This window comes from Cladophialophora yegresii, assembly GCF_000585515.1.
Source record: "Cladophialophora yegresii CBS 114405 chromosome Unknown aczIN-supercont1.1, whole genome shotgun sequence".
In the NCBI taxonomy this organism is placed as follows: Eukaryota; Fungi; Ascomycota; class Eurotiomycetes; order Chaetothyriales; family Herpotrichiellaceae; genus Cladophialophora; species Cladophialophora yegresii.
Genome location: NW_006913045.1, coordinates 3,409,530 through 3,428,741, shown reverse-complemented (window position 1 = coordinate 3,428,741; position 19,212 = coordinate 3,409,530). Strand labels below are relative to the sequence as shown.

Genomic DNA, 19,212 nt, shown 5'->3' with positions numbered 1-19,212 from the left:
ATTCTTGGATGAGGCTAGGTTGCCGTGGCTTGCAGAGATCGATCATGTGTATAAGTACAAAAACGGGTTGGACAATCAGCGACTTCAGAAAAGTCTCAGTTGGATAACACGCCAGAACCCTGGTCACAACTTATATCACTTATTGCGTTCAACATATCTGCTGCCGTGTGAAACAACGTGTGCAACGTGGACATTTCGAGGTCCTGCGAATTCGATACTTGACTGAAATTCGGATACCTTCGCAGTTGGGTTGAGCAGAAGCACCGGTCCCATCCTCGTGAGGTGACCAGGTGGCAAAGTGACAACTTGTAAAGGCCTACACTTTTCCACTGAGGGAAATACAGTTGTACCGACTCATGTTTCCGAATCTCACTTTAAACCCCCAGCCTCGAGCTCACCTTTTGGTCTAATCAATCATTGATTGATCTCAAAAAAGCTACAACAACCCATCTCCCCTCATGATATTAATCCCCAAAGGTACCTACAGTAGGTAGTTACGAGTATCCGGATTCAGAGCTGGCGCAACCCCCACACCGCTACACCTACACAGGGTGAGCGCCTACGGCGTAGTAGGTACCTAGGTACCCATATGAGTGCCCAGTGTAGGAGATGCGTAAGACGTAAGGTGTACTCCGTACTCCGTAGTCAGACTGGTTTGTGCGGGGCGTGGGCAGGGTTGATTAATATACTGTAAATAGTACGGAGTACAGAACGCAAGTACATAGGCAGTGGTGGGTCGTGTCACAGTTGCAGTGTGGCCTCCTGTAACAGCGCGCACTAAACCTTATTTCTGGGAGCACGTGCGGGAATGCATCTCGTCTACAGCACCACAGGACTGGTACCGTGTGTGCAGCAATCCACGCCGCAGTACTCCGTGACTCCGTAGGTACGAGGTTAGGCCAATTTTATCCGTCTTCTCACCGCACTTTGTCCGAACTGCTCGCGACCATGAGGCAGAGGCAGTATTTCAAGTTGCTCTTCACGTGGCTTGATAAATCTCGGCGTAGTCTTGGCGCTAAATGCGCATATCGAACTTCTACAGATCTAATATTTAATTATTCGATGATCAGACATATCCGGCCCAAACCTCTCCTCTTCTTCAACGGCACCTCCGCGTCAATGACTTCTTGCAGTCCAGTCTGCATGTCGACCTCCATGGGATCCCAGGCCCACTTGTCCCGCCAGAACACGATCCGGTGGCCGACGTACATGACGACGAAGATGGGGATGCCGATGTACGCCGTCAGGAAGGAGCTGGCTGACCACTTGCTGGGGAAGAAGACCGTGAAGCCGTTGATGAGGCAGAGGATCGTGAAGGACACCATGGCGATGTATGCTCCGTATGGTTGGACCCAGTTGCGATAGATGGGTTGGATGTTCTGAGCGGCGCACGCCTTTCGGAACCGGAGGTATATCACCATACAACAAACCCACGAAGTCATGCCCCAAGTATTAGTTAAATTCACGAACCAGTTGAACACGGTGGACCCATCGTCAGCAACGTTCAGGTACGCTAGGCCGCAGAAGAGGGAGGAGCAGGCGACCGCCATGCTAAAGATAATGTGTTAGCGTGAATCCGGATCCGGGGGGAGGGAGAAGAAACTCACTAAGGCACGCCCCAACGGTTGCAGGCTTTGAAGATTCGCGGAGCGGATCCTTGAACGGCCAGGGAATACAGTGCGCGGGAGGAGATGTATAAGAATGAATTGCCGGACGACCATGCCGAGATCAGGATAACCGCGTTGACGATCGATGGAAGCGTGGAAATCCCCGCGTTTGCAACCGCCACAACGAATGGGGAAGATCCCGCTCCAGCTCCGCCGTTGGTCAATCGCTCATCGTTGCTCGGGCAGGTTACCCCAATGGCGAGGACCCCTAGGACATAGAAGATGACGAGACGGTAGAAGTAACGTCTAGATGCGATCGGAAGGTTGCGTCGTGGCGACTCCATCTCGCCACCCGTAACAACCAGAAGCTCCGGCGCGAACGTGAAGGGGAAGACTGACAAGACCAGCGTTTGGAAGAAGGAGATGAAGCGCCCAGTATCGCCTCCGACGAGATAAGGATGTGCTGCGCCCGGGTCATTCCAGTATCGAAAGCCGAGGCGGTCGCGAGAGGGACCGCCACCCCAGAAGAGAATGAAGCTTAGAATGAGCAGGCCGATCATCAGGACGACCTTCGTGCCGGCGAACCAGAATTCGGTTTCCCCATAGAATCTGACGGGCAGGAAGTTGAGCCCGACGATCACGACGATCATGATGGTCATCCAGACGGCGATGTTGACGTCGTTGGGCCAGTAGTTGATGACAAGGCCCGCGGCTGTGATTTCATATGGAACCAAGATACCCAGGGCGTACCAGTAAAGGTAGCCTAGAGCAAATCCCATGGACCGAGAAACGTAGCGATAGCCGTAGTAGGACATTGTGCCGCCATGGACTGGAAGGTAGGCGGCCACTTCGGTGACGGCGGTGACGACGCAGTAGACCAGGAATGTCATGATAAGATAGGCTGCCAGAATAAATGCTGGGCCACCAAGAGCGAGGGTCTGACCAGAACCGACGAACAGACTGGGTGGGAGAAAGTTAGTCGCCATGATGAAGATAACGGAGAAATTGAGACATACCCAGTACCGATGGTTCCTCCCAGGGCGATCATCTGAGCATGTCTGCTCTTCAAACCACGCTGAGTGATGTTGTAGCGGTCATCGAGCAAGTCTGCAACGATGATTGACTCCGCCACAGAAGACTTTCGGCCGGTTATCGAGTGTCTGTGGCCATGCTCGTCGACGGAGATCCGGTTCTTGACAGGCTCGATGCCCTTCTCGGGGTCAGTGTAGTCTTTCTCGGCCATGGCGACAGTGCTACTGTCTGCCTGGAAGGTCGGATCTGCCCTGCTCAAGGGGGTATCTCAGATCGATGGACTTCTCCAGTGAAGTGCAACCAGAGCAGCTGAGGGACGGGGGGAAGAAGCCGAGACATGGTCGAGACGGGGGTCAGAAGGATGTCTTTATATCTGGGGTCAGTTCGAGCTCAGCAGTGGTATGGGCACAGAAACAGCAACACGACGGGCAAGGCTCGAGCTGACTGCCTGGTGGGGGTGGGATGGAAGTAGCGCAGGACTGTCAGTGGCTATTGATAAGGTAGTGCGTGAAGGGGCAGGCGAAGGCGAGGTGTAAGACTCATCTTGGTCGCTCTTGGCTGCAACGCAAAGGGCACTTGGCCACACGCCATCGAAGCTCTCTAAGGCTGCTCCCGCCGCATATCTTCCCGCAGGGATCACGTATCTGACCTACCTTTCCATTGGGCCCTGGTCGCTCCAGTGCGGCCGGGATCAGGTATCCTCACACGGATTGCCCAGCCAGCCCGGCGTGCCCAGACCAGAGGCTGCGATAAGCATCGGCCCACGTGTTGATGTCTTGAACGATTTCTTGATACTGTGTACGTTCGACGGTTCCTGGACGGCCGCTATGGCTTTTAGCTTTCCAGTGTCATTGATCAGGCTTTGCCGCCGAGACGGCGTTCTGCGTGATCGTCATGGCTCTCGAAATACACCACACCTCAACCGCCATAGCATGCCATATTAATCGTGCTCGCCATGATCTCCTGAGGCCAACCGCTCTGACGGTCGACCGTCGGCGGCGTTATTGCTACTCTTATTGTAGTAAATGCCATCACTTCGACTTCTGAAGCTCGGACCTCGCTTCAGCACCAACCTGCTGATGCTGCATGGTAGCAACGAGCTAGGACCCCAGCTGCATGCCTCATGGCCACGCCACGCCACGTGCCGAGGCCATGGTACTGGAAGCATCTTCCCGACGCAATGGATATGGCTACGACTATGCTCTTGCGCGGGCCAGGGCCCTCCAGGGCAGGTAGGAACTGGGCCATGCTTCGAGAAAGCCCGGCGAATCCTTCAGACCGATCGAGAAGTGCTGATCTGATAGGCGAACCACCGACCTTGGCCCAGTACGAGTACTTGTCTCAGGCACACACGGTTCCGACCTGTAGCTGCGTCGCCCCATGCCTGCCGAACTCAAAACTTCCCCCATCATCTGAGAAGATATTAATGTCATCATTCCTTGCCGGCATTTCCCTGATGCTCTCCACGGTACTGGTTGAGCACTGGATATGTCCGTTATTGTTCTCGGCCGTTTCAAACTTCTCGACCTCAAGATAACAAGATTGTGGCTTGCAGAGCGGACATGTCCTGACTTCCGGACTAAACATTATTTGTGCTTGGCTTCCCCAGTTTGCCCAGCCTCAGTCTCAGTCTTCGGGTATGCAGCTGGCAAGCGGAGATGTGAGCCTGTACAGATTACGACTATGGTGACATGCGAGAACCTGGGAGCACCAATCTATCAAGGAGGGTGACAAGGAAGGACAAGAGGACACACGAAGCCACCAACGTCGCTGTCGATCAATGAACAGAATAGAATCTGCTCAGCTCGACGGCTACCGCGCTGACTGAGCGAGCCCGGACATGCCCGCAGACGCCGAGCTGTGTAAGATGCGGCAGGCTCAACGCTCGCGGATGTATTGCTTCTGTGGACGACATGCATTTTTCACGGCCGTGTCTTGACGTCCATTTCTAGGCTCGGTTAAACCTTTTAGTACAAGTACCAGGCCTAAGGTGAAGCTAGAAGGTGAGGCCCTTGAGAATGATCTTTGGGAGACTGTAACGTTGAGACAGCAAACAGCTCTGATCGACGAAATGCCTGTCAGCTTGTGGATCGTGCTGGCACTTTTAATTTATGCTGCGACACGTCCTTCCTCGCGTGCTGCAAAGCTCAGGAAAATCCCGGGCCCATGGCTTTATGCGACAACTAGGTTCAGACTGGCTTGGGATGCGTGGCAGGCCCGCTCAATTCATGCTGTGCACGGCCTGCACCGAAAATACGGCCGTGTTGTTCGCATCGGACCGAATGAAATCTCATTAAACAGTCTGTCCGCGCTGAGGACGATATACGGCGCCGGCAGCGGCTTCGAACGAACGGACTTTTACCGAATGTTCGATGTCTATGGCCGACCGAATCTGTTCACGTTTGCGTCAGGCCAGCTTCATCGGGAACGAAAGAAGCTGATCAGCCACATCTATGCAAATCAGACCGTTCTGTCGCCTCACTTCGCGAGCCTGGTGAAGAGCAAGGTGGCAGCCTACATCAACCTCCTTGAGCGTGAGCCGGACCTCGGTAGTGAGATCTTCGCCAGTTTGCATTACTTTTCCTTTGACGCAATATCTGAGTTCGTCTATGGATCTAAGTATGGGGGCACGACTGCTCTGGCGGGATCGAAGCAGTCAAGGAAATTGATCCAAGACATACTCAATCCAGCTCGACGGCGACTGGCGTGGTTTACGGTGTATTTTCCTGCTTACACCAAGTGGATAACGACCCGCACCGGTATCTTGGAGAGACTGCTTACTTCGATGGGCATGATGCCGATGCGGAAGCCTTTCACGTATTCTGGCATCCGTCAGCATGCATTGGAAGCCTTCCGCAGCTTCAAGAAGGCGTCGCACGAAGACAAGGCCAAGAGTGCTGAGTCCACCGTCATTGGTCGCTTGTTCAAGGTTCAGGAGGATGCAAACCTGTCCGACATGGACATTGCTTCCGAATGTGCTGACCATTTGTTGGCAGGGATTGATACCACTTCAGACTCCCTGATGTTCATGATCTGGGCACTGTCGTTGCCCCAGCACAAGGAATGCCAAGAGAGGTTGAGAGAGGAGTTGTCGCAGATCTCCGTGGACAGCCAGGGGCTCCCTGAGCCCAAGGATCTCACTCAACTACCCTATCTGAATGCAGTCGTCCGGGAGTCCCTGAGGTTGTACTCGCCCTTGCCTGCGTTTGAACCTCGCTCCTCGCCTGTCGACACAGTGGTTGATGGCTACGAGATTCCTGCGGGCACAGTCGTGGGCATGTCACCATTCTGCCTCCACCGAGAAGAAACTGTGTATCCTTCGGCCTTGACTTTCAGACCGGAGCGGTGGCTTACAGATTATGGCACCCTCATCCCTGAATCGGATCCCAGGAACCGAACTTTTTGGGCTTTCTCCAGCGGGGCCCGCATGTGTATTGGAATGCATCTGGCAAACGCAGAAATGCTTACCTTACTGGCTGCGGTGTACCGGAAGTATAAGACATCTGCAAAACACCCGGACACCTCTCCAGGTATTACAAGCCGATTCGAGATTTTCTTCGATGAGACAAAGCCGAAGATGGTGGAACATGAATGTCACATCAGCTTCACAAAGCTTGGTTGATGGTTGACTGACTGCCGACAACTCGCTGTCAGTCGCACTGCCCCTGTCCGGAAAGCGCAGACCAGACCGATAGCACCAGGAACGAAAGATCAAAATCACGGGGCAAGATGCGGGCCGTACCAGGCACAAACATAATATGTATGCACGCAACCGAACTCAGTGCAGATTGATTTGAGCAGAGGCTGCCAACTCAGACCAGCAATGTCACACAAGAGGATGGTCTGGAAACAGCGTCAAAGTCTTGTACCTTTCCCTCATCTGAGATTGCAAGAGGTGCGGCAGAAATTCAGTCCCAAGATAACACAACAGTTGACGCGAGCTGACACTCTTCTGCGGTCCGGGCTCCTGACACCCTGAATTCACAATCTTCAAATTATGTCTTAATCCCTTGCGAGTTCCATGTTCACACTCGCCTACTCGTCCTTATTTCTTGACTTTTCAGTAAAAAGAACTGCCGGCAAAATGTGTGTGACGGAGGTCTGGAGCTACCGCGAGTGTGGCTGCTTCTACAATCATAGCGTGCTTTGCCGGTCTTATCGAAACCAGTGCGCCCCTTGCTTTGCCCCAAACATACAATATCCTTTGTATCGATGGCTTCAAGAGACGGGAATCACCGCCGAGATGGCACACAAGCACCCTATAGAGCGAGCGAGGCCTACCAAACCCCAAGACTGCGCCGACCACCGTACCATGCAGAAGTCATTTCTCAACCAGATATGCGAAGATTGTCTGCTCGCAGAGCTTGATACTGAGGCCAACCCTGATCGGAACGGTGACAACACACATGAGACTTCGGTTCCTGTCCAAGGGAGCAGAGAAGGTCTCATTTGGGATAGTGAGGTCAGAATCGAGATTGAGGATCAAGGACTGGTGTCTTCGACAGGCGCAGTTGTGCAGGCTGCTCCTCAGCCTATTGTCGGACCCCATGACGACAGGCAGATTTTCGAGAGTCAGGTCCAGATCACGATCCAGTACGAAGACCACAGTGGATTTGAACAAGACTTGCCTTCACCAACCTTCACAGCCTCGCCACCCGTCTGCTCCTCGCGGACCTATTCCCTTGGAATATTCCCGGCAAGCGCGTATTACACCCGTTCCTGTCAACCCAAGTCGCCCAACTACCTGTCCAAGAGGCACGGGCGTGACTCTCAGAGCAGGCTTTATGAACTCGATGACGCTGATGATGAATTCGACCGCATAGAACGACTCTCAACAGATTCGCGACAAGCAGAACGAGGGCGACCTTTGACGCGGTCAAACCTACACAAGGTTGAGAAGAGCGAGCCAGAGGCAGAGGTCCCGGTCGGTTCTGTCAGTGCGCGTACTGCTGGTTGGCCTAGATCTAGACCCCACAGTCTCAGATCATTATCCACAACATTACTCTCTGGTGTGAGAGCCGAAGGGACGAGAATGGTGCAGAACTCGGCGACCTATCCGACAAGCAGTTCATCCTTGTCAGGGTCACGGAAGAGGAACCCCTTCCGCAACATTCGTAGCCGCAAAAGTTCACCATTGACGCAGGAGTCGAGATCTCTCACTTCTGCCTCTTGGACTGATTCCCCTGTCAATCAAGGGTCAGTCTCTGAAGCACATAGTTTGCGGCCTATGCTGCCTCGGAAATCGACCTTGAAGGATCTCACACTATGTTTGGCGAAAGACTCCAAACGCACAGAAACAGTGTGGCCGCCGTCCGCGGGCACATTTTGTGACCTCGTTCAGATTCCGAGCAGCATGGGGGAAGATAGTGACTGCGACGATCAAGATATCACCTTCTCAGGAACGCAAGTGTCAGATTCTCATTCTGATACTGTCTTTGATACCGACTCCAGAGTCACCAGTCTACACAGCGAAGCGACGCCGCCCCATCACGCGGATAGAGGCACCTCGGGCTGTTACATAATCCCGAGCATTCCGAAATCGTCGACGCTGAAAACCCTGCGTGCTGTCATCGATGACCTGAGTCTGGGAGTTGATGTTCAGAGCGCTTGCCCGTCAGGTAGCCCGATCGCACCAGACGAGAAGATAGTGGTATAACGCCGGATAGCTGACGTTGCTGAACTTGGTCATATCGACACACCTGGGCTGTTGACACAGCAAGAGCAACTGCACAGTCGTCACCATAGGGAAAGCAAGAAAGGAACCCCGGTCTATCCTCCTCGGTCGACATCCTTGAAATCGATTGTGGGACAAGCCATGCCTTCCAATCAGTACTCAAACGAGGGAGTACACAAACTCGATTCAACAGCAGCTTTCGAAACGGAGGACAGATTCTGAGTCCTAGATAGTCTGAAGAAAGGAGATTCTGCATGTGCCGATGAGTCACCAATATAAGCCGGCACATCATCCATGATTCTTGACCGTGCAGCGAGGCGAGATTGGTGCGAGATGAAACAGACATGCGCAAGGGGGCAGAATGGCAGGCTTGAGGCGTGCATACGTGGACGAATAGGAACCGAGCCGCCGTCTCACGTGACTTGGGACGAGGCTTCGATAGTTGGAGTCGGCGGTGGAGTCTCAATCGATTCACAATTCACAGGCCAAAATTATTGTCACGAACCCGTAGTGTCCATTTTACCGTGGTGCCTCGTCCTTACTATCGCTTCTCGTCGAGATCCCGGGGGTTCTGGCTCGTGGACTGCTGTTTGTGTCTGCCATCTCGCACGCAGCCTACACCGTTCTACCGCTATATATTAATCCCTGTCCGGGCCCAACAAAGCGGTCTCTCAGCGAACACGCGCCGGTGCACATTCCAGTCCCCCGTCAACATCCTGTGATCGCCGCGACCGACTGCCCTCGCTCGTGTATGCCATAGACCGCCATCAGGCAACATGTCTGTTCTCCCTGCCGAGGTGCAGGGAGCCTTGACCCAACTCCTCCAAGCCCTCCAGTCGCCCGATAACACTCTCCGCAGTCAGGCGGAGGAGCAACTCAACAATGACTGGACCCCCAATCGCCCTGAGATGTTGTTGATGGGATTGGCCGAGCAACTACAGGTCGCGGAAAATCCATCGGTAGGTCAGGAGATGATGTCGCAGGGAGGATGCTGAGAGATACTACCAGACACGATCATTTGCCGCAGTCCTGTTCCGCAAACAAGCCTCGAAACAACGAAAAATCCCTCCTGGTAACGAGTCGAAAGAACTCTTCTGGACGCTCAGTGGCGAGGCCAAGGGTGCCATCAGGTCAAAATTACTCGAAGGACTGGCAAGAGAACAGGTCAGTCCCGTCAGGAACAAGATCGGAGATGCGATTGCAGAGATTGCCCGACAATATGTCGAGTCTGGTAAGCAGTCTGTCAGTGTCGGACCCCGCTCTGGCTGATACAGTGCACAGGCGAGAATGAGACGTGGGTCGAGCTTCTCCACGCCTTGTTCCAGGCCAGTCAGTCCTCCGAGCCTGGGATGCGTGAATGTGCATTTCGGATATTCGCGACGACTCCCGGAGTCATCGAACGAGAGCACGAAGGTGTGGTGCAAGAGGTGTTCCTCAAGGGTTTCAAAGACAACTCAGTCGACGTAAGAACCGAGACCCAAGTTTCTACGTGCACCGTACTCACCCCTCCAGGTCCGACTGTCTGCCACCGAAGCATTTACTGCCTTTTTCCATTCCATCAAGAAGAAGACACAGCCGAAATACTACTCGCTGGTCCCTGAAATCCTCAACATTCTGCCACCCCTGAAAGAAGCTGGAGACACAGACAATCTATCAAGAGCTTTGGTTGTTCTTATCGAACTCGCCGAAATATGCCCCAAGATGTTCAAAGGCTTATTCAACAATCTCGTCAAATTCAGCGTTTCGGTCATCCAGGACAAAGAGTTGGGTGATCAGACGCGCCAGAACGGACTGGAGCTGATGGCCACTTTCGCCGAATGGGCCCCTGCCATGTGCAAGAAGGATCCCTCCTACACGAACGACATGGTCACACAATGTCTCAGCTTGATGACTGACATAGGCACCGACGATGACGATGCTGCAGAGTGGAATGCCACCGAAGATCTCGACGGGGAAGACCAAGAAATGAACCACGTGGCCGGCGAGCAAACAATGGATCGGCTGGCAAACAAGCTCGGAGGGCAGATCATGCTCCCTGCGACCTTCACCTGGCTGCCGAGGATGATGCATTCCGCCTCCTGGAGAGATCGGCACGCGGCGCTGATGGCCATTTCCGCAATATCGGAAGGGTGTCGAGACCTGATGATTGGCGAGCTTGACAAGGTTCTGGAACTTGTGGTCCCATCACTGAGAGATCCTCATCCCCGAGTCAGATTCGCGGGATGCAATGCCTTGGGCCAGATGAGCACCGACTTCGCCGGACCTATGCAAGAAAAGTACCACCAAGTGGTCCTGACCAACATCATCCCCGTGCTCGAGGCTCCTGAGCCTCGCGTCCAAGCCCACGCGGCCGCAGCGCTCGTCAACTTTTGCGAGGAGGCAGAAAAGTCGATATTGGAACCTTATCTCGACCAATTACTCAGTCACCTCCTGCAGCTGCTACAGTCTCCCAAGCGATATGTCCAGGAACAGGCGCTGTCGACGATTGCCACCATTGCTGACTCGGCCGAGAGCGCTTTCGTGCGATACTATGACACCTTGATGCCTCTTCTCTTCAACGTGTTGCGATCGGAACAATCGAAAGAATATCGTCTGTTGCGTGCCAAAGCAATGGAATGCGCCACACTCATTGCACTGGCTGTCGGCAAGGACAAGATGGGCCAAGACGGCATCACACTGGTTCAGATCCTGGGCAACATTCAGCAGAACATTGCTGATGACGATGATCCGCAATCACAATACTTGCTGCACTGCTGGGGACGAATGTGTAGAGTCTTGGGCAGTGATTTCGTGCCGTACCTCCCCGGTGTCATGCCTCCCTTACTTGAACTCGCCGCGGCAAAGGCCGACATTCAACTGATTGACAGCGAGGACGAGGCGATAGATGAAGAAGGCTGGGAATTGGTGCCCCTGAAAGGCAAGGTGATTGGCATCAAAACATCAACGCTGGAGGACAAAAACACCTCGATCGAGCTTATCACGATATACGCCCAGATCTTGGAGGCCGACTTCGAACCCTACGTGGCTGACATCACGGAACGGATCGCTCTGCCTGGACTTGCATTCTTCTTCCACGACCCCGTCCGAGTCTCCTGCGCCAAGCTCCTCCCTCAACTGCTCAACTCGATCAAGAAACGGTACGGCGAACAGTCACCACAACTTCAAGAGATTTGGGGGAAATGCTGCCCCAAGGAGATCGAGATCCTCAGTGCCGAACCCTCGATCGACACCCTGGCAGAAATGTACCAATGTTTTTACGAGAGCGTTGAAGTCGTAGGTAAAGGATGCCTCACGCAAGACAACATGGAAAAGTTCATCGAGTCGGTACAATCGACATTGGAAGAGTTCCAGAAGCGCGTACAAGAACGGGCGGAAGAGAGAGCCGCCGACGCGGCAGCCAACCAGGGCGCCGCGGATGCCGACGAAGACGATTCACTCTCGATTCAGTATGCCATCGAGGACGACCAGACGCTCCTCTCCGACATGAACAAAGCCTTCCACACGGTGTTCAAGAACATGGGCGTCGCCTTCCTCCCGACATGGCAGAGATTGATGCCCTTTTATGATGGGTTCGCCACCTCCGCGGACCCCATGCAACGTCAATGGGCAATCTGCATCTTTGACGATGTCCTGGAATTCTGCGGCCCTCAGTCATACCAGTACTCGGAGCATATCATCAACCCGCTCATCAACGGCATGCGTGACGAGAATGCCAACAACAGACAGGCAGCGGCATATGGGGTTGGAGTCGCGGCCCAAAAGGGCGGCGAGCAGTGGAGCGATTTCGTGGCCGCCTCGGTCGACACGCTCCTCCAAGTCACGCGTGTGCCTAACGCCCGGAGCGACGATGAAGTCTTTGCCACGGAAAATGCGTGCGCCGCGGTGGCCAAGATCTTGCACTTTAATGCCTCGAAGGTCGTCAACCCGCAGGGGATAGTGGAGCAGTGGCTCGACTCGCTGCCCGTCGTAAACGATGAAGAGGCCGCGCCCTACGCTTACAGTTTCGTCGCGCAGTTGATTGATCAGTGAGTCCTTCCCCACGTAGATGTTACTTTGTACCACGTCGGATCGCCATCGCTAACTATCATGATCACAGAGAAAACCCCGCCGTGTTTGCAAAAGCAGCGCAAGTCTTCCATCACATTGCCCTTGCGCTCGAGGCCGAGATGATCCAAGGCGCGACGGCCAAGAAGATTGTCGAGAGCGCCAAAGTCCTGGTGGGCAAGACGGGGATCAATGCCGAGCAGACGCTGCAGGGGTTAAGTGCCGACGGGCAGAGGACTGTGAGGAGTTATTTCTCGTGATGCTTCGCGAGTGCCCCCGCCTGGGATTGGATGGGGGATGTAGCAGATAGAGAGAGATACAGTGTCTCGAGTGTCTACCTAGCTGTGATTCGGAGTCACCTTCGAGGTCCACAAGGCAAGCATATCATTGTCAGTGTCAGTGCCGGAGTAAGTGGTGCAGTGATTTCTCTAATACCGCGACCTGTCGCTGTAGGTACAGTCTCGTCCGGATCTTCGCGCAAGCGACTGACTAAGCGGGCATCTTGAGATGGAAGGGGAACAGAATAGGGAATAGGATATGATGGCGGTCTGGACAGGGCAGGCATGACAGGATGGGATGATACGCGATGGTAAGGTGTGTGTGTGTGTGTGTGTGTGTGTGTGATGTGAATGACTCGGAGTCGAGAATGAAATCTATAGAGAGAGAGAGATTTACTCAACATAGACGGGTATCACATTCGCCTGCTGTACTTTACTCCTGGTGCTCTATATTATCATCTCGGCAGGTGAGTAGGTGAGTAGGTGAGTAGGTAAGTAAAGTAGATCAGACAGAGTAGATGTCCTCATCATTCCGCAATCCTCCACGGGCCACTGGAAACTGGACACAGGCCATAAGGACAGTCATTGCACATCCCACATCCTACATCCCACATCCCAGACGTCCGCCGTGCGTAGTATCTGTCTACCTACCTACCTTAGGTACCTATGTACATCTATACGAGCTAATTACCTGGGTACTTCGTAGCCACCATGGCAATCCGCATTTCCAAGTAGCAAACTCTCGCTAATGCTGGTAGACCACTATATATATAGTACAGTCGGGAAGTGGTACTGTACTCGGCAAGGAGATCTGTGTTTGGGGACACCCGGACTAGATGTGTTCAAGCACGGGAAGGAAGGCGAGAAGGTACGTACCTAGGCAGCGAGGTACACCGGGTATATATATGTATATATGCCGTACGGCGTATGTCGCTGCTTGATACAGCACACGTACACATACTGTGCCTCCCACGAACAAGGCCGATTCAATATGTACTCATCCCGTATCCTCTACTAGACCGAGTATCATACTGTAACTTTTGCTCCGGGGCGATCCAACACGCAATGTACACACATACACACACATACACACGCACGCACCCACACACCGCACGTAATCAAACTCTGAAACCATCGGTCCGGCAGTCTCATTCTTACTGTACTGTACTTGGATCTCGCCCTCCCTGCCCTTCCTGCCCTTGGGTATAAGTCCTATACACAACCGTGGGAATAACAATAATAAGCCCCTTCATCAATCAATCATACTGTGTCCATATTGTCATTGCGTTGTCTCTAGTCTTACTCAGACACTTACCAGAGGCTTTGCAACTTTTTCCACCCAACATGCTCAGTCAACCCAACACCGACCGGATTTCCAGATATCGACACTATCATTACAAGCTCTCTGGACTCATCATGCTTGTATCGCCATCCCCCGATTTGATCCCGTTGGCCTTGCCATCAGCCACGCCATTGACCTCCACCTCGACGGCGTCATCATCCATCATGCCGTCCACGACAAAATCCTCGACAGCAGGTTCGCCGGGTTGACCTTGACCATCCTTCTCACCTCCCGCTTGATTCATGTCCGTCGTGGTCGTCATTGTCCTCCCCTTGACCGTCGCCGGCTTGGCTTTCTTCTCGGGACTCCCATCTCCGCCGGGCCCGGGCGTACTGGGCGTCGCGTTGCCGGGGCCATTCATCACGGGCGTCTCGTCCGTGTTGTTGCCTTTCTTCTTCGCCGGCGTCACATTGGCGTTGGCAGGGACAGCAGTATTACTCTTGACGGCGTTGGGACCCTTCGTCGGGCCCTTCTTCTGGGGACTCGTGTTATTATTCTTGAGCGTCCCCTCTCCAATCTTGCCGCTTGCTGGAACGCGTGCCCGCCCGTACCCTGGCCTTTGCTTGAGCGGCAACTCCAGATCTTCCACGAGCGGTCGATCGCCATTCTCGCGGAGCCTGCGCTGGAACCAATCGCGCATGAGTCCGATCTGATCCTCCACATTATCCAAGCTGATCCGCGGCCAGCGCTGCGGTTCCTTGAACATCGACTCCCCAACGTCGACCGGTCCGACGGCCTGACTGTTCATGCCCAATCTGTTCTGCAGGATGTGGAACGGCACGGTCAAGCTCGCCATTCCGAATTCCTTATCTAGTCCCAGTTCGCGGAAGCCAAAGAAATCCTCATCCAGATCGCCCGCAAAGTCGCCGCCGACGAATTGTTCGCCGCCGTCGGCAAAGGAACCTTGGCCGTGGGCGGTATCGTCGGTCAGTGCAGGGCGGAGAAGATCGGTCAAATGCGCTTTCATGCGGTCGTGCATGGTGGTGAGTTTGGCCGAGAAGCGGTCGATGTCCTCGCGGGCATAGATGTCCAGGTCGTTCATGCTCATGCCGCCCGAATGCAACGCATGCAGAATCGCTTCTTCGCTGGTATATGGAGATTTGTAGATCGTTTCCGTCTTTTGACCTTGTGCCGCAGCCACCGTCGTCGTGACGGGAATCTTGTAATCTTCCTTGTAATTCGCCAACGCCGTGCATAGCCGCTGAAAGAAGTCTGCTGCGATATCCGTCATGGCATCGAGCGCCGAAGGCTGAAATTCTTCAAACCCGGCGTGGAAGAAAATCTTGCCAATAGACCTTTGAAACGCGGCCTTGCACACCCACGGCGCCATCAGAGGCCCATCGTCACTCATGACATGATTCGGGATGTCCGCCTCGACGAACGGTTCGGCCTGGTACTTCTGGAACTGGTTCTGATAGGTTTGCGACTGCAGCTGCATTTGCTTCACGACGGCGATCTTGGAGACGACCTTGCGGGTATCCTGTAATTGACGCGTGTTGGCGTTTATCTTCCTGGAAAGCTTGCCTTCGGGTGCGATGAAATAACCTGATGGGACGAGACGCATAAATTCCTCGCTTTGAGCAATGACCTGGCCTTCGGCATCTTGTTCCCACCGCATTCGAGGATCGATATCTGGGATTGCAGAAAGACAGTCGTAGTAGTCCGGAAGCATGCTTTCTTCCTCGACTTCCATTCCTTCGGCCAGCGTTTGCCCTTGGATCTCTCCTCTTTTTTGTCGCTCCGATGCATCCACGCCGAGCTCGGCAATGTCTTTTGAAGTAGCTTCCTGTTGCATTCGCTGCCACCTGCGCATCCCTGCTTTGCTTCGCAGCAATGCAGTCTCTTCAACATTCAACTTGTCCCCTCGAAATAGCTTGTGCCGCGCAGCGGCGAGCAATGCCCGATCTTTCTTCGTCTTTTGTTTCCAAAGTTTGTAATCTTCGTCTTCATACTCGGGCATTGGTGCTTGTAAAGGTAAGACAGGGATATCCAAGTCCATGCCTTCACTTCCGGCTCCAATCACACTTCCGGGGCCATGAGCTCCCGCTGGTGTCAATATTCCTGGTGGGGGCGTCGAATGACCTTGGCTCCCGTCAACTTCGGATTCGGCTCGAATACCGTTCTGCACCGAACTCAGCGATTGCAAGACTGGTTTCGTTTCCGGTATAGGAGTGGTTTCAGGAGGTGCTTTTCGCGACGTCGAGCCGCCCTTTTTGGCACTTTTCTTGGGAGCTTTACGACCTCTCGACGACATGATGGGTTCGTCATCGCTCTCCTCCGCCTCGGCCTCTAGCTCGCCATTGGCAATCTGCTGCCTCCTCTCTTCGGCCTCGACTTCAGCGCGATCTCGAATGACGATGTCCGGGATCAGGGGTACCAGCTTGTCCGTCTCCTTCTGCATGAATAGCGCGTGCTTGCGAAACAGATGATCAGGATTGCTGTTGAACTTGAGACAGTTCTTCCATATTTGAGTCAAGTCGTCGACGAACTCCTTCTTCGACTTGTAAGCGAACTGCTTAAGTTTCTTGGTCATGGTGCCGAGGTCCATAGGGTACTTGATGATGAGGTAGTAGTCAGGGGCGTCCTTCTTCTTGACCGGGTTGAGGAATGGAGTCGAGTGTTCGGTATGTGCTTTGAGTTCAGTCAGGACTTTCTCCGCCGCTTCGTACAATTCTTCCTGGCCGACTTTGTCTTCACTTGCCCATTTGCTTCGATTCTTGCGAACTTCGCTCATGAGCGCGCGCAATTCCGACTCGGTCGCGTGCACCAAGTTCCGGTGTTCGTCGAGCCTTGCAATGAGGTTTTTCAGGGTCAGACTGGATGCGCCGAGGTTGGCCTTGCTGAGACTTCCTTGCTGCATGGCGGCGTTCTGTCGGTTTGCATGGCCTTCGGCTTCTGCTTCGGCACGACGCTCTGCCTCATCAAGACGTTGTTGATCTAACATGGCGTCCCGGTCGTTTTCCAGGGTGAAGAACATGGTACGCGACATTGTCTTGACGGTCTCGATTTCCTTGCGCTTTGACTCTTCTAGCTTCTTCCGGGCATCCTCTGCATCTTCTTTCTGTTTAACTGAGCCGGTCTTTGAGTGCGTCTTTCCAGGATCGGAGGGTATGGACACGGGCGGAGCGGGCCTCGGGACCGGCGACGAGGTCGCATCGGCGACAATGTGGACTTTGTTCGGCTTGTCCTTTAGGGGGGATGCCTTTGCAGCATCGGCAGATTCATCCTCCTCGTCGTCATCCTCGTCATACTCGTCGTAGTCATCATCGTCCAATTTGCGCTTCTTCGATATAGGAGCAGGGATGGGCGCCGAGGAGGATGCGGATTCGGTCTGAGATGCAACGGCGGTAACGCGCTTTTGAGGGACGACGACCTCTCCGACATCATTGAAGAGTGTGGCAAGTTTCTCCTCCGTCTCTTCAAAGAGTGCGCGAAAGCGGACAATCTGGGGATCTTCATCGGGACCGGCCTCTGGCTCCACAGGTTGGCCGGACTGGGAACCACCGCTCCCCAGACTACGCAGCTTGAAGGAACTCGGAGTATGGGGTCGGGAGGGTGCTCGAAGCAGGCCATTCATAAGGGAGTCCCGATGTAAGGAATGCAGGAGTGGTTCGTCGTCGGGTGGTTTCTGCGCGTTTGGGGGCGGCCATGATACCGACATGGCCGGGATTGCCCCCGCGTAATGGTGACTGAGGGTGCGGATGCCAGCGTGACCTGCAGAATCTCGAGCGCGCGCGCAAGGTCAACGAGATGGCGGCGGGACATCAAAATCGGGGGACGGAAGGTTTGGACGTGTCGGTGATGGGATGCGGCGGTTTGAAGAGCTCAACTGTTGAATTAGTCGTGGTGGTTGATGCGCGGGTTGACGGGTTCTGATGGTGATGGCCTGCGTGAAAGGACGGTGGAGGTTGAAAGAAGGTATGAGCGAGCAGGCAGTGAGTGGCAGTTCAGTCCACAGTCCTCAGTCGCCCGCGTCGAGCTCCAGGCGCTTCTCCAACTGCAACTTAAACCTCCCCGTGGCCTGCGGCGGGCGTCAGACTCTCGCATAATATCGCCAACTATGGTACAGCAGCTCAACTCTCTGCTCTACACAGACAATTCAATACGATGCGAATCCGCTTTCCCTTTGCAAGCAAGTTCCTCTCCTGTACTTGGTTACGCTCATGCTAACATGTCCCAGTCGGCTTCCTGATCCTCCTCCTCTTCTCCTCCAGTCTAGGCCTCCTTCCGTCCTCCTCCCTGCCCTCTACTCCGGCCGCCGCCCAACCGTACATCCCCTCTCAGTCCGACAAAGCATTGCACTTTATCTGTTTCTTCCTCCTGACCGCCGTCTTTTACTTCATATTCGACACCGCGCGCCGGCGGGTCATCCACTTGACGCTCATCATATGCACTCTGTTGTTGGGCGTTGGGAGCGAAGTTGCACAGGGACTATTGCCTAACGATCGCGAGTTCGATGCATGGGATGTCCTTGCTAATGTCCTGGGGAGTCTGGCTGCGCTGGGATTAGCGAGCGCATATCATCGACGGTCAGCAGAGCGAAGGCGCCGGGCGAAGTACTCTGCTTTGACTGGCGACGGGCTGGAGGGTGAAGATCTGGAGCTCGGCGAGGGTGCCAATGGTACAATGAGAGCGGGTGATGGCGGGCAGGAGAGTGGTGTTGTACCTGCGAGGTCCATCGAGGAGGAACTGGACAACTGGGATGAGAATGCTCCCGATGACGCCTGGGATGACGATGACGATACTACGGCCACGCAGAATACGAAGGTGACGCCCTCAACCAGCTCTGTCGGCAGCGAGGAACCTCCGCACAAGGTCGCTGTCGACTGATTTCCACTTCACTTGTGGGCAAGAACCAGCGAGATTTATGTTTGTGGGATCACGGCGGCTTGACATATGGCCCAAACCAATGTACCAGTATGCGAACGCAGTAATGACCAGGGAGATGTGCCAGAGAATCCCATCAAGATTGATATGAGAATAGAGTATCAGATCACCTGTCGGCTACTATGTATGACAGCTAGGGATGGTGGCAGTACTGATCAGACGCGATTGAGACCCTCCGCAAGCTCCTTTTTTGCTCAATGTGATGCGCCATCTCCTGCTCCATGCCAATGTTCGCCTTGTCACCGAATTCAGATGAACCTCCGGACGCCTGGCACGTAAATACACACGTAGCCACGGCCTCACCGTCGGCCTGGCCTCTCTTCACTGCGTAGCAATTCGCTAACAATT

At 54.1% G+C, this 19,212-nt stretch overlaps 6 protein-coding genes across 6 annotated transcripts; 4 read left to right on the top strand and 2 right to left on the bottom strand.

Moving 5' to 3' along the window:
- Positions 1–1,055: 1,055 nt before the first annotated feature.
- Positions 1,056–2,850, bottom strand: A1O7_01229 (AAT family amino acid transporter; the record flags this gene model as incomplete). Its single annotated transcript, XM_007755267.1, has 3 exons — positions 1,056–1,551; positions 1,608–2,567; positions 2,624–2,850. The coding sequence occupies 3 exons, from the start codon at positions 2,848–2,850 to the stop codon at positions 1,056–1,058; spliced, it is 1,683 nt and encodes a 560-aa protein (XP_007753457.1).
- A 1,860-nt stretch (positions 2,851–4,710) lies between these two features.
- A1O7_01228 (uncharacterized protein) lies at positions 4,711–6,261 on the top strand (the record flags this gene model as incomplete). Its single annotated transcript, XM_007755266.1, has 1 exon — positions 4,711–6,261. One exon carries the CDS (start codon positions 4,711–4,713, stop codon positions 6,259–6,261), a length of 1,551 nt encoding a protein of 516 aa, XP_007753456.1.
- Positions 6,262–6,882: 621 nt separating this feature from the next.
- A1O7_01227 (uncharacterized protein) lies at positions 6,883–7,757 on the top strand (the record flags this gene model as incomplete). Its single annotated transcript, XM_007755265.1, has 2 exons — positions 6,883–7,563; positions 7,617–7,757. The coding sequence occupies 2 exons, from the start codon at positions 6,883–6,885 to the stop codon at positions 7,755–7,757; spliced, it is 822 nt and encodes a 273-aa protein (XP_007753455.1).
- A 1,332-nt stretch (positions 7,758–9,089) lies between these two features.
- A1O7_01226 (uncharacterized protein) lies at positions 9,090–12,617 on the top strand (the record flags this gene model as incomplete). Its single annotated transcript, XM_007755264.1, has 5 exons — positions 9,090–9,272; positions 9,322–9,544; positions 9,595–9,776; positions 9,826–12,338; positions 12,410–12,617. 5 exons carry the CDS (start codon positions 9,090–9,092, stop codon positions 12,615–12,617), a joined length of 3,309 nt encoding a protein of 1,102 aa, XP_007753454.1.
- Positions 12,618–14,029: 1,412 nt separating this feature from the next.
- On the bottom strand, positions 14,030–17,638 carry A1O7_01225 (uncharacterized protein; the record flags this gene model as incomplete). Its single annotated transcript, XM_007755263.1, has 1 exon — positions 14,030–17,638. The coding sequence occupies one exon, from the start codon at positions 17,636–17,638 to the stop codon at positions 14,030–14,032; it is 3,609 nt and encodes a 1,202-aa protein (XP_007753453.1).
- Positions 17,639–18,084: 446 nt separating this feature from the next.
- Positions 18,085–18,807, top strand: A1O7_01224 (uncharacterized protein; the record flags this gene model as incomplete). The annotated part of the gene is made up of 2 exons (XM_007755262.1): positions 18,085–18,124; positions 18,158–18,807. 2 exons carry the CDS (start codon positions 18,085–18,087, stop codon positions 18,805–18,807), a joined length of 690 nt encoding a protein of 229 aa, XP_007753452.1.
- Between the last annotated feature and the right edge of the window lie 405 nt (positions 18,808–19,212).